The sequence below is a fragment of the Chelonoidis abingdonii genome, chromosome 3 (assembly GCF_003597395.2).
Source record: "Chelonoidis abingdonii isolate Lonesome George chromosome 3, CheloAbing_2.0, whole genome shotgun sequence".
Taxonomy (NCBI): domain Eukaryota; kingdom Metazoa; phylum Chordata; order Testudines; family Testudinidae; genus Chelonoidis; species Chelonoidis abingdonii.
Window position 1 is genome coordinate 132,626,831 of NC_133771.1, and position 14,754 is coordinate 132,641,584.

The 14,754-nt window shown below is 42.5% G+C and overlaps 1 protein-coding gene across 1 annotated transcript in view; it reads right to left on the bottom strand.

The window, feature by feature from the left end:
• The window catches only part of FRMD1 (FERM domain containing 1), a 50,058-nt gene extending 45,083 nt beyond the window's left edge, over window positions 1–4,975 (bottom strand). Inside the window, exon 1 of the mRNA XM_032781047.2 lies at window positions 4,776–4,975. Coding sequence (XP_032636938.1) covers window positions 4,776–4,871 — 96 coding nt within the window. The 5' untranslated portion in view covers window positions 4,872–4,975. The remainder of the gene's footprint in view (window positions 1–4,775) is intronic.
• Between the last annotated feature and the right edge of the window lie 9,779 nt (window positions 4,976–14,754).

Sequence of the window (14,754 nt, forward strand, 5' to 3'; positions counted from 1 at the left end):
GACCAGAGTGTACCAGGCACTGGAATTCCTGGTTGGTGGCAGCGCTACAGGATCTAAACTGGTAATTAAGCTTAGAGGATTCATGCAGGTACCCAAATTTTGGACGGTAAGGTTCAGATTTGGGAATTATACCTTATGACAAGCCCCGCCGCCAGAGCCCTGGGGTAGCAACGGCAGCCGGGGGTTCCAGCAGCAGTTTAAAGGACCCAGGGCAGTAGCAGCATCCAAGTCCTGGGTCCTTTAAACTGCTGCCGGAATCCCCGGCTGCTGCTGCTATCCCGGCGGGGAGTGGAGAGCACTTACTGGTACAGGATGGGGCAGGGCTGGCTCTGATCCCCCCATCCCTGCCCCTTCTGCCCAAGGCCCCACCCTTCCGGGGGCCAGAGCCAGCCCCAACCCAGCCCCGTACCGGTAAGTCCCTATTTCTACTTTCACCCCTGCCAGGAGGTATGAAAGTTGCACTAGAGGGGTGCCTTCTGACATCAGATAGACAGGTAGGGGTGTGTGGGGGGGGGTTAACTGTACAATTCCTATTAGGCCTAGAGATTGAGGCTTGAAGTTGAGAACGCTCCTAGGTATGGTATTTGCTTAGCTCATTATGATGTGCAATCAAGAGGAAAGAGCTAGTGTACTGAGGTCTGCATCCTCCCCACCCTCCCACAGAACAGAGCATGCACACATACTACTTGTGACCACTCATTGTGGAAGGGACATCCTAATGAAGAGTGCTGGCATACTGGAGCTAGAATACAGTGCACAGACATATGCAGACTCTAGCATGCATTATATCAATATAACAGACATTTTAAATAATTAGTGTATTTACATACTTTCATATTCAAAACACTACAGAGAAGCAGAAGCCTGTTAATGTACTGAGTTCTCTAAAACGGAACACGTGAAGGTAAGTGTTGGAACACTTTTGAAGAGGGAACTTGATCAAATTGCCTACTTAAGTGAACATCGGCTGCCGCATCCATGTCACTCATCTCTTCAACTCCCTCAGCTGACTCTTGCTTTCTGAATCAAGTTCATCTCTCCATCTTCAGGGCCATGCCCTTAGTTTTGGTAATGCTTAAGTTTTTGTCTCATTCCCTACACTCCTCCCTTGACAGGTCTTCTTCTAGACAATTCACTTTGCAATGTTTTTCCAAGCCATTCTTTATGTCTGGAGCTCACTTTCCCAGCTCACTGTGGTATCTGAGCACCAAGAGTATAATGCATTCTCCCTCTCCTCAAAAAGCACAGGATTCAATTCTTCACTGCTTTGCCTCTTGTTAGTCCTTTACAAGTCAGCAAAGTGGGTGTAAAATGCTGCCAAATGAGACCAGTGGTGTTTTATATGCACTTTACAGGCGTCAGTATCTCCACAAGGGGGAATGCAATGGAGAAGTTAGGCCCCCACACTTCCCTGAAGCCTGTCATCTTAGCTCAGCAGACTCAAGCTGACAGATAATATCTTTTAATAAAGTCAATGACCGTGTTAAAACCTTCTTCCATCACCTAGTGCATTTTAAGTTATACCGTTTTGTCTTACAGTTTAAGTAAGCGCCTCAGGGTGCAGACTACATCTTCCCATCTGTGGTCCTTCTCTGCCTCTGTGCCCAAACAACATTCCTCCCTCTCAGGAAAGATTACTCCCACGTCACTTCAATTTACACAGAGTGCTTAGCAAGTTCCCCTACATCCTTCCCTATGGTTTTGTTCCTTAAAGATTTATTGGCAGCCTTTCAAGGGTTAGCATTTTGCAAATACTGCGTCCCTGCAACCCATCTTCTCAAATGGGAATCTTTTATATAATGAAGGAAGAGGAAGATGCTAACAACAATGTGAACTTGGAGACATTTGATACTGAGAGAGGGAAGGAATTTTCTTTTTTAAAGCCACATTCTTTTTTCCCTTAGCACTGCAATTTTTTTTTTTAAAGATATGCAAAAATAGTTGTCAAAGTACAAACCCTATCCCATGGATTTAAATATGATCCCAATAAACGTACAGGTATAGCCTCATCTTGATGGACAGGATGTGTGTGGCATCTCTTTACAGGAGTAATGGGAATTATGTGCATAAATCCCTTGTCTATCAAGTGGAGAATCTGCACTTCAACGTACTGAAAAGCTAATGACACTTATCTACCTCACCAGGCTTTTGTGAAGATTATTTAGCGTTTATACAATATATCGAAAACGTGAAGTGCTATGCAAGTGCTGAGCAGTAGCCTTATTATAGCAATGAAGGTGGAAGATGTTATCTGTTGTAGCACTAATTAAATCTGAAGTCTTAAGGTATGTGTTCACTACCCATGTTAAAAGCGCTTTAACATGGCTGTGTAGTTGTGGCACTAGTGAGCTCTCCCAGTGCTGTAAAAACCACCCCCATGAGGGAGCAGCTCCCAACACTGATGCACTGTCTACACTGCCACTTAACAGTGCTGAAACTTGCATCACTCAGGGGGGTGTTTTTTCTCAACCCGAGCAAGAAAGTTTCAGCACTGTAAAGTGGCAGTTTAGACAAGGCCTTACTGAGGTTGCTAGAAAATTGTTCCCATGTTCCTTTAAGATTTTGCAAGAGGAAGGTTCTTTTTAATTCACATGTTTTTCAACATATAAAAAAGTGGATTTTGTTACTGGCCCCTGATTTATCTAAAAGGTTGGGTTCCATCCTTTATGCAATCTGCACCTGACTGTATTTTCAAAGTTCATGTTTTGCTTCAGCCAGCTATTCTCTTTCATACATAGACACATCCAAGTACATTAAGGAAACAAAGTTTCCCATCCATTTAGCCAATAAAACAGGTATAAACAAAAAAGACTTATTAAAAGGCTATTGACAGATATAAAGTTACAGAAACCTTACACATCTCTAAAGGTAAATATGAGAGCTTGACACTTTCAAGATAAAGTATCAAAGGGGCTGCACTCAGTTATCCCGCTCAGTTTTTCCAACAACATGGGCCTTCAAAGAGGCTTCAGGAAACGAGACATAAATGGCTGGAATGATACCTCTGACATTCTTTCCATTCTTGCCTACACTAAAAAGCCGAACTCTAAAGGCCCCATCTATGCTTATTAAAACTGTATTAGCCTGAAGTGCTTCAAGCTACAGTTTTAAACATGGGAGCCAGACATCCCAACCAATTTAAACACCATTTGTTATGTCTAACCTGTAATCATGAGGTGTGATTGCAGCTCGTATACACATACCCAAGCCACCTTCAATCTAACTAGCAAGGGCTTCACTATAGGCTACCCACCTGAGAAATTATCCAGGGTTCCAGGTGGACTTGTACAGCCCATACTGAAGCCACAGCTTCACTGCTCTGGTATCCAAGTTAGCTAGATTATAGCTAGTTCAGGCATGTCTACACAAACTAATCACACCCCGCAAGTAGGGAGCGGAGATATCCATTGTCGGTTAATTCTGCACTAGGCAGGGTTACATGACAGGATGCTTAAAACACTAGCAGATCATCTATATTAAGGTTGCCGGTATTGATAATACTGGAGAGGCAACAATAGGAAATTTCTGAGACGCACATCTAGTATAGTCAATGCCCAAAGGTGGGGGGCTAGCTCAATATCCATTCCTGTTGGATCTCCACCCACCCTGCTAAAAGCTACCAACATGTGGGATATTTAGGGTCAGCTGTGATAGAAATTTATACTGGTATAGCCACTTACCCACTAAGAGCTTAAATAAAAGCACCTTATCTGGCCTGGTTTTGAACTATTGAAAGTGATGAGCTTCAGAGTCGCTTACCAATCCTCTGATCTACCTAGGCCCTGTGGCTGTTTTCTTAGGGGATACTAGATTTAAGCATGGCAAATATGAAAATTCCTGTATGGACTTTAAAGATTTTTGCATATTTCTGTGTTGATGAGCATGTTTTCTAAAGGCACATTTTGAATTAAAAATAAGGACCTTTGGGGAAGAGGGGGAGGGAATAGAGAGAAAATAAAAGTCTAGAAACACTCTACAGACAGACAGACCCCCATTCCCAAAATGGACAGTTCACAATTTAGATGGCAAGCTAGACTAAGAAGCTTCAGGCATTGGTTCAGTTTCTCACATATGCCTGATAAACTATATTACAAAGGCAGGAGCATGATCTAATCATGGACAGCATTCCATCTTGGGAATTGTTCCAGCGAGCGAGACTTTGCTTAAGTCACTTCACTTCTCTTTGTGCTTCAGATTTCTCTACAGTAAAAATGGGGAGGACAATACTTTGCAAAGTACTTGGAAATCCACAGATGCAATTCTCTCATTTAATGGAGTAAAGAAAGAACAGCTAGAAAAAGAAAAAGAAAAAAAAAAAAAAAATCAAATCTGTGAGAGAGACTCTCATTTACAGAACAGCTTCCAAAAGAAATATCAGAGCTAAACTGCAGAGTGAGCTGATGTCAATTAGCATGGCCCACTGAGGTCCAAAGGTCAAGGCATTTCAGGTTTCTGAGAAGCTGGATTTTCATTTCAGTTTGTTACAAAACAATTTGAGAGTGAAAGAGAATTAAAAATTAGGTCCCCATTATCAAATGCAATAAAGGAGATTAATCAGATCATCCTGTAAATTTTTACTAGGCTCGCCAACTAGGAAGCAAAACACCAATTATGTTAAATCAGCTAATAGTCTTTTGATCAATGAACTAATATGCTACTCTCGTAAGTGCAATGAAAGTTAAGACTGAGCTTATCACTAACTGCCAGAGCAGACACAACACAAAACATCCATGAACTTGCACTAAGAGCTCAGAATGAAACTTTAAACAACTCACCCCAATTGTTACACTGAGCTGCTCTCTGTTGGGCAGAAGGACGCAAACATTCCGATATTCCTGCTGCATCCTGCTTTGCAGTAGCTGTCTGCTCATTGCAGAGCCGTGACAAGCTTCTCAGACCTGTTCCAGCTGGCTATTGGGGCACTCTTCTCAGGACTGAAACCAGGCTCCCTTCATGCCTCACACCTGCCAAAAACATAAGGCTTTAGTGTTATGCTCATGGGAACAAGACTGGGAGCACCAAGCAACAGGCAGCCTGTATTTAAACAATGTTTTCTGCTTCATTCTAATACACAAGATAAAAAGAAATATTTCAAAAAGGCAGCACTGACAGAGTGATCGTCATACATTATTCTGACATTAGTCAGCTCACTTATTGATTAGCAGTGCAGTCACGTTACTCAGGAGGTGGGAATACAAACCTCAGGAAACTTATATGGGACTGGCAGGTGGCACACATTCCTTTTTCCTGACTCATTCTTTTACATTGCCCACTAAGAGAAACCACAATTCTAGCACCAGCATAGCATATAACAAGGGCACTTAGCCTTCAAACAGCCAAAATCACTTGAGTCAGAGATTTATAGAGCCGCAAAACAATTAAACATACTCAGAATATCAGTGTGCCAGGGATGAGATTACGAAGCAAAAGATAGCAACAAATAACTACGCCACAGGCAACTTTCTGGAAGAGGAAACATTAGAGGAGGAACTTGCCCTTTCTCTAGCTGGTTTATGACCATCGGTGCAAGTAAAGATTTAACCCCACTTCTCAACATGAGTCTATCAATGTAGAGGAGTCTGGAGTCTGTATTTTCATTTTTTCCTTGAAACACTGTTGCAAGACCTTAAGTCCCAAAGGAGAAAAGCATCTAGAAACCAGTAAAGAGCCAAAGGCCAAGCTCTGCCACCGTACGACAGTTCTATTGAGACAGCCATTGTCCACTCTCCGTTTAATGGCCGAGCATAGGTGGCTTAGTTAAACGTTCTCAGATTTCCAGTGTGTGTGTAAAAACAACAGAAATGAGACAAAAACAGTGCAGAGTCTCACATATAGCTATCACACAGCGCTTCAGAGCCAGTTACAGTCATAGATATATAAACAAACAGATACTCAATTCAGGCATATAGGTTTGGTGCCAACACAGGATGAGTTCACTCTATTTTAGTTCCTTGCAACTTGGGGCTTGGCTACACTCGAAACTCCAAAGCGCTGCCGCGGGAGCGCTTTGAATTGCGAGTGTGCTCACGGCACCAGCGCTGGAAGAGAGCTCTCCCAGCACTGCAGGTACTCCACCTCCCCGAGGGAATTAGCTTACACTGGCACTTTCCAGCGGTGTAACTTGCTGCACTCGGGGGGTGGGGTGGTGTTTTTTCACACCCCTGAGCGAGGAAGTTGCAGCGCTGTAAAGCGCCAGTGTAGCCAAGGCCATGATTTTCTTTAGACTAAAAGATTTTCTCCTACAGCTAACTACGTTTATTTATGCTCGTGGCTGGATTTCTCTTCAGTGCAAGGAAGCATCTCACAGGGCAACTGCTGATGGAAGGCAAACGCCCCACCACTTTGTACAGTACTAGTTCAACCCCCTTATAGAAGCACATAACAGTAGAGCAGAGTAAACCAGGATTGCTGCCTCCTACACCTGCAAACTGCAGACCCACAATATGCAGACGACACCCAGCTCTCTCTCTTTTGCCACAGATGCAACCATCGCCATTACAAGGCTATCAATGTGCCTAAGGAGTTTAGCTCCTGGATGAAGAGCAGCTGGGCCCAAACTGAACCTAGGCAATCCTGAAGAGACGCTGGTCATAGAGTATAACGGAGAATTAATTGGATCACGGTCTTCTGCTTTTAAACTGACTGCTCCCTGCCCTGTTCGCGAATGATGGGAAGCCTGGCAGTCCTGTTTAACTCAGCAATTAGCCTAAAAGGCCACACAGTCAGTGACGAAAATAAACACCAAGCAACCAAACAGCTTTATTTCCCCTCCAACTTGTTCAGAAACTTTGTCCCTTTTCCCCCAGAAAGATAAGTACTTGGTCAGAACAACCCATTGCATTGTCACTTCTGTCACGCTGTCTGGAGTGGTTCAGGACCGTGAGTGCCCACCTCAGAGCTGACTGTCATAAAACAGGGCAGATACCCCAAGCTGATGGTGTGTTCTAGAATTAGATTTCACCAAGCCAGTAACAAATGTGAACTCCGAGATCATTATAAAGTCTTACCATGGAGTCAGAGAGAGCCCCAGGGGGCTCTCCAGTCTATCTTGTCACCCAGACACACTCAACTTAGTGATAACGGTCACTTAAGCTAAAAATCACACCGCATCAGGTTGCTCCCAGTCTCAAGAGACTGTTTACATATCCCAGATCAATTGGTACTCCAGATCTTACTCCAAAAGACAACGCTAGCAGCCAATTCTATAGTAAAACTAACTACAGGTTTATTAGCTAAGAGCACATCTTCACTGGCAATGTTAAAATGCTGCTGCAGCAGCGGTTTAATGTGACCTGTGTAGTCATAGCATAGCACTGGCCCAGCGCTCTAAAAACAAACAAACAAACAAACAAACAAACCACATAAACACCCCACCTCCATGAGGGGAATAGTTCCCAGCGCTATTGCACTGGTCTATACTGGCACATTACAGCACTGAAAATTGTAGCACTCAGGAGGGTGTTTTTTCACACCCCTGAGCGAGAAAGTTGCAGCGCTGTAGAGTGCCAGTGTAGACAAGCCCTACGAAAAGGAAATGACAGCTATTGAGCTGGTAAAATATTTTAAACAGGTGGGTCACACACTGTAATTCTAAATAGATGGAAAGACTTTTGGGCAACAGGCAGTTTATTACAAGTACCCAGATTGTTTCTGGGGATCTCCGCTTTGCATCTGGTACATTTCCCTGTAAGAGTCCAAACAGTCCAGAGATGAAGGATCTTTCCTAGAATCCTTATATTTATAGTTGCTGTTGACTATGTCTCTATCCATGTGGGCTTTTCCTTTGATGTCCCAGTGAGTGAGGAATGCACTTTGAGTCATTGACCTCCAATCATCACACACAATAGCCTCTTGCTTTGAAAACAGCACTTTCCGTTAAAGACCTTCATTAGCATTTCACAAGACTTCTTTGATGCGTTATTTAGTCACAGAGGTGTTTAAATGTAAGTGTTTGCTATTGCATTATAACAGGATACGTACAAGTGAAAACAAGGCAAGAAACATCCCATTAGTTTTATTAAAAGTTTAGACACCAAATACACTTATACCTTTAAGAAAATCGCTTTGATCTATACAGTACTAGTGCACAAGTGAATTGGCCTGAATACATTCCGACATGACCCGGTATCTGGTCAGTCAACATTACAATCACCAACCTGGATTATGGCAATTCACTGCATGTTGGCATTGCTTCCATCTTCAGCCAACGGCTCCAGACCATGGGTAGCCGTGACCTTCAGCAGAATGGGCTCCCAACGGCACATCACCCCTGTGCTCTGATCATTCCACCAGCTCCCAGTCTAAGGCACCTGCCATCAATAGGCCAGGATGCAATAACCACATTGCTATTGGATGACCCAACAGGACAATAATGCTCCTCAGTGACAATGCTGCTCACAGAACCCAGGCCAGTCCATGCAGAAGCCAGAGATAAAGGCTTCTCATTTAGGAGGAGTTAATGTTGGTGAATAAGCTTCCAGAGGAAGTCAGATTCATCCAGAGCATGATGTAAGGTCCTCCTACGTGGACAAAGCTCTTCTACCATCAATAGGACAGGAAAGAAAAAAAAGTTATCCAAGACGAGAGCTTATTTTACCAGGGTATGTAGAAGAATAAAAAAAAAAGTCCACCAAGGAGCTTACTTTACCTGGGAAGTATTTAGATAGTAAAGCAGTCTGCACTATAGAAAATCCTAAAATAGACAAGGAAGCCCCACTTCTGCTAGGCTCCCATGGACTCTTAGTTTTGGCCCTGCAGGCTACCTTAATGAGTGTTACATTGAAGTTACTGCAGTCACATTAATCAGAGAAGGGGAAATGGAACTAAAAGGGGAAAAACCAAAGACAAACATCTGGGAGTGGGGTAGTGGCAGACTCTTGTTCACCTCTCTTTGGCTTACGACACTGCAACATGCCTCCTTTTCAGGGTCAGAAAAAGCAGTGAAAAGAACCTCTCTCTAACTCATCATGACCCAAACCTACAGTGGGCCACAAGCTATCCCCAAAAGTCCTGCGCCCTGGGAACAAGGATCTAGAATGAAGCATTTGAAAGAGTTACAAAGAAATACAGTGATTTCCACTCTCAATGGTCTTATCAGTGCTTTCATGAGTTTGTTTAGAAGATGCCAAGTACGATGAGCTCCAGATTAGTGATTTCTGGCATCCCAAAAGAGAAAACCCAGGATGCTTTTAGAAATACAGATGCACACCATGGGAAAAGCACATTGTATATTCTTTAAAGATAAAAGTGGGAATTCTGCTCCAAAGTTCTCTTGAGCTCAAGACCCAAAAGTGAGAATCCTGCAAGAGGACAGCCTCAAAGATGTAGAATTAAGTAAGCAATTTAATCCATTGTGATCTTATATTAGAAGTTTAAGACAGATTGTTTTAATGTGTTTGAGCAAAATACCACTAAAATCATCACTGCTAACCCGTTTTTGTTGAGTATTAAGTTTGTGCATTGTGAATCAGAAATGCAACAGTTCCCTGTTTTTACTGAAATGTAGCTTAAATGTCAATCGTTCTGATGCTTATTATCTTATTGCTTGAAAAAGTAAGTTATTGTTCTGTTTCTTTGCAGAAAAAAAGGTTATTCTTGCTGGTAGTAAATAAAAAAAAGATTTAAACATTAAAACTAGTGATTCTGAAATGACAATTTTTTAAAATTTAGTTCATTTTTTTTTTTAAATCAAAGAATGATTTGAGGTTGCTTTGGTACTTTAAATCAATCCATCCACATCTTGGGGGAAAGAAAGGAGTAGTGACATGGTGGAAACAGAAAGCACGAGGATATCTTTAATTCAATAGTTTAAAACAACTATATGTCTCATAAAATGGATATTTTTAACTTCACAACTGAAAGGGCAAAAGAAACACCAAAAGAAAAATGTAATTCAAAACTAGATTCTTCCCTTGGCCCCGCCCTTCAATTCTGCATTCAGGTGTGCCATTTTCTATATTCAGGTTGCATAAACTGGATTCATTAACTTCATTTGGAAAATTCAGTAATTGTCACCCTTTCAAATAGTACACTTCCCACCACTTAATGTAAACTTTTCAGAAAGAGCAAGAATTAATTTAATGTGTTTACATTAGTCAAGTAGAAGGGGGTAGTTTTTTAAGATCAGAATTTCAGCTCTGTAAAACATTTAGGATTAAAAAAAAAAAAAATCTAGAAGACAATACACGTGGAACAGATTTGATTCCGTAAAAGGTGGCAAGTAAAAGTCACCTAGAATAGGTTTTCTTGGAAGCGATTCCTCATTTTTTATATTTTGTGTGTGTGTGTGTGTGTCACAATTTTTGCTTCCAAGCAATAATTGTAAACAACTGCATGTAAGATAACAGATGTCTGGAAAGTGACTCCAGACCTATAGGTCACATGTGTCATTACCTGCTGACATCATATACTACAGGAAGTTTGTTAATGGCATAAGGGACTCAGAGCACACTCAGGCTTTGTAGCATAGGGTTGCTGTTGGTAGTATCTTCTATTGGACTAACTTTTGTTAGTGAGAGATTTGAGTGTAAGCTTGTCTCTCTCATCAAAGGAAGCTGGTCCAATAAAATATATCACCACCTCACTCACCTTGTCATTTTAACACTAATTTCTGTAAAATATTAGTCAGCAAAAGTAACTAGGAACAAGATGCCCTTGTTTGCTTTATCTACCTCAGCGGTTCGGTTCGTGACCTCATTTTAATAGGGTCACTGGGGCTGGCCTCAGACTTGCTGGGGCCCTGGACTGAAGCCGAAGTCCAAACCCCTCCACTCAGGGCTGAAGCTAAGGGTTTAGGCTTCAGCCCTGGGAGACAGGGCTCTGGTAACAGCCCTCTATCTTTCCCAGAGCTGAAGCCCTCAAGCTTCAGCTTCTCCCCCTCTCCCTGCAAGAAGGCTCAGATTTCAGCTCCCCCACCTCCCTCCTGCCCCAGGCTGCAAGGCTTGGGCTTCCTGGGGTCGTGCAGTAATTTTTGTTGTCTGAAGGGGGTCACTCACAGTGCAATGAAGTTTTAGAAACCTTGATTTACCTGAATTTTAAGAGAAGGGGGGGGGGGGGGGAACAGAGGTGGATTTTAAAATGCGCACACACACACACACATTACAGCAGCAGTGACGATGTTAAAATCCAAACACCTACCTTCAGGTAAAACAGATAACACATGCCTGGGTGAGTCTTTTATGCTCAAGAGGTCTATCAGAATGTGATAAAAGACCAAGCAATTATTAACCTACCAGTGAAGCAAGTTTACACATTTATACTGTGAACCTGGAACAGCTCTCCAATGATAACAAATGGCCAAAAGGAATGCTCTTGCTTAAATACACAATTTCAGCCTGTCCATATGCCATTCTTTTGTTTACTACAGATTCCAACCTCTTAACCTCAATTAAACTCTAAAAGCCCAGCAAAAATGCATCGAAGAAGAATTAATATAGCTTAAGTCAATCATCTGTCTTCTGGGGTACCTTGCTTTTTTAAAATGACTTATGGTTTTAGCTCCCAGAGAAGTGAATTTCAAGATGTAATTGCTTTGTCAAAGTCCAACTATAACAAACAAACAAAGAAACCACTAATTTGTAGGCTCCTTGTTTCAGCCAGGAATCTTAGTGCTTAGAGTGGCAGAACAGGTTTTATTTGGCACATTTAAAAAAAAAATTAAAAAAAAACACCTCAAATCTCAAAACTTTGGAAAACAAACAAACCCTGATATTTGTGATTCTGTGATTTGAGACTCTGCATTTTCCAGGTTTCTTTGATTAAATATCTTAAGCAGCGTCATGAAACTATTCTCAATTGTACTTTATGCTCCATCAAACAGCACTGGAGCTGAACTGAGTAACACCAATTCTTGTTGGTGACTGCAACAATTACCAGTACTCAGCCCAGGAACTGAAGTCAGAGCAACAGTCTCCTCTCAGAAGTGACTAGATTCATTATGAGTTGCTGCTACTAAACTGCTTTGACAGTCTTTCATCACTCCTCAATTCAGGGGCCCTTGAGTTATTCGCCATTTCTGCATTCACAAGACCTCCATCATAAATGACTCACTGGTCAGGCTGTCTGCACACTGGGGAGCAGTTAGCTGATAATTTTCAAAGGGCTTGTCTACACAGTAAGTTACTGTGTGGCAAGCCAGGGTATGAATCTACAGCACACTAGTTTGCAGCGTAGCTATGTCCTGTGTGGACACTAACAGCTCGCTCAAAGTCCCGAAGTAGAACTTAGCACAGTTGTAGCAGTAGTATGCTAAGCCACATAAGACTCGGTGCACTGTAGCAGTGTCCAAATGGTGTGTTAGCGTGAAGCCAGCTGGTGCACTACAGATTCATACCCTGGCTTGCTGCACATTAACTTGCCATGTAGACAAGCCCCAGTATAGATTAGACCACCGCGTTTCCACAGGAAAAAAGTCTACAGTATTCATTTTTCCCCCAGATGAATTCAGTGCCTAAAGGTCAGCCTTCTGTTAAGTCTACTGAACAGGTACAAAACATGACAGTAGCCCCGTCAGATGCGGCAACCCTGGCCTAGAGGGATCAAATCACAGATGAATCTACACTAACTGGTTCTGGTACAGATGCCTCAGTTGTCTAAACAGCCACACTAGGAATGCTGATTTGTGGCATGAATCATTACCAGTTCACCTCTGCTTCCATGCTAAGCTCTGTTCTAAACCTGTTCAGGGGCAACTCCCTCCAAATACCTATTCCACAGTTCCCAGCAGTAGTGGACTCAGACAATTCTGAAAGGGCTTCAGCCAACTGTGGAACAGTAGTGGGAGGACTGGTTGAACCATTCAGGCACCCTAAGTCCACACTGGCACTAAAATGGTTCAGAATGACAGAGTTTAGGACCACACAGCTATTAGCTTTGCTGAAAGTAAATAAGTCTAATCCAACAGCATTTGGCAGGCATGTGCACAATTTAGAGCACATATTGCACATGCAAGGGTATGTCTACTCTAGACTAAGGAGACTATGCTGGCACAGATACATCATCATAGGTGTGCTGGCACAGCCCTAAGATTTAGACACAACCTTTGCTGACGGGGGTTTCTGCATTGCTGTCGGAACACCACCTCACTGGACAATCATAGCTATGTCAACAGAAGCATTCTTCCATCAACGCAGCTGCGTCTACACTGGGGCTTAGGTCAGTATAGGTTCGTTGGCCAGAAAAATGGATTTTTTGCACACATTGTGATGTTCTACACCTTGTGAGAACACCCTACACCCTCATGTTCATCCTTATAAAATGACTGTGTGGTATCCAATGCAAACTTTGTCATGTTGGGTGTCTTCGGAAGGCTCATGAGGCACTGAGCATTGTTACAGTAATTGTTGTTGCAGTGATGTTATGTTATAATTTCACGTATATAGTTATGAAGCTGAAAATGTATCCTCACGGCTTAAAATAAGCCCAGGCAGTTCACACCTCATCAGGGCACGTATGGGAGAAACCCAGCCCAGCCTCACAGGAACAAAGGACGCTGGCCTAGGCAGCAACAAAAGGGCCTGTTGGACTCTCCAGTGAGTCATCCCCTTTCCTTTGATTAATTGGGGGCTCTGAAGGAAGTGTGTATGCAAAGCCAAGAGGGAAGAAAGATCATGATAAAAGGGAAACACTTTGCCATGGTGTCTCTCTCTCTCCCCCCTATATCCACTGACACCACACCAAGCGACTGAAGCACTGATAAAAAGGGAGAGTCTGGCTATGGTGGGAGACATCTAAGTTTGTAAGGGCATTTAAAGTGTTAAGATCAGCTTGGAATGTGTTTTGCTTTTATTTCATTTGACCAAATCTGACTTATGTTTTGACTTATAATCACTTAAAATTTATCTTTATAGTTAATAAATGTGTTTGTTTATTCTACCTGAAGCAGTGCCTTTGGTTTGAAGAGGCTCCCTTTGGGATAACAAGCCTGATACATTTCAATTTCTTTGTTAAATTGACAAACTCATATAAGCTTGCTGCGTCCAGCGGGCATAACTTGATACTGCAAGAAGGAGGTTCCTAGGGTTGTGCCTGGGACAGGAGATATTAGTTAGTGTCATTTGGTCGCACAATCCAAGGAGCAGCTTACATGTCAGAGGCTGTGCATGAACAGCCCAGGAGTGGGGGTTCTCACAGCAGAGCAGGGTAAGGCTGGCTCCCAGAGTCAAGGATTGGAGTGACCTAGCAAGTCCCCAGTCCACATAACACCAGAGGGGAACATCATGCCCTGACCTATGTGGCTATGTCAACTTGACTTTTAAGTGTAGACCGTGCTCAAGGCTTGTTACAGGTATGCTAAAGGGAATGGACAGTTCTTAGTAGAGTATTTTATGTTTGTACAATATGTCACACAATATGGCCCTGTGATCCTGACTGGAGTCTCTGCGTACCAACCGCAATAATAAAAAAAAGAGTGAGAGTGTAACACTTCACTGGCCGAAAAGAATGCAAGAAAATACCGAAACTGAGAAAGTGGACATAGGCAATTCTGTGTTTCTATCCTGAAGTGCATATTATCCTTATCCAGAAAGGGTGTTTTATTATCTATAAGTACAGATTATTTTTGGGAACACGTCTTTTACGACGACAGAAGGTGACAGAAAGTGATTGTTCAGCACATTGCAGAGGAAAAGCACACAAGAACATTGGCCATTCAAAAAGCTCTTCTCATACCCTATTCAGAATCTCACCAACTGACCCTAAAATGGGCTCTCAGGATACATTTTACCAAACAGCAAGCATCGTGCCCTGAAGTATCAT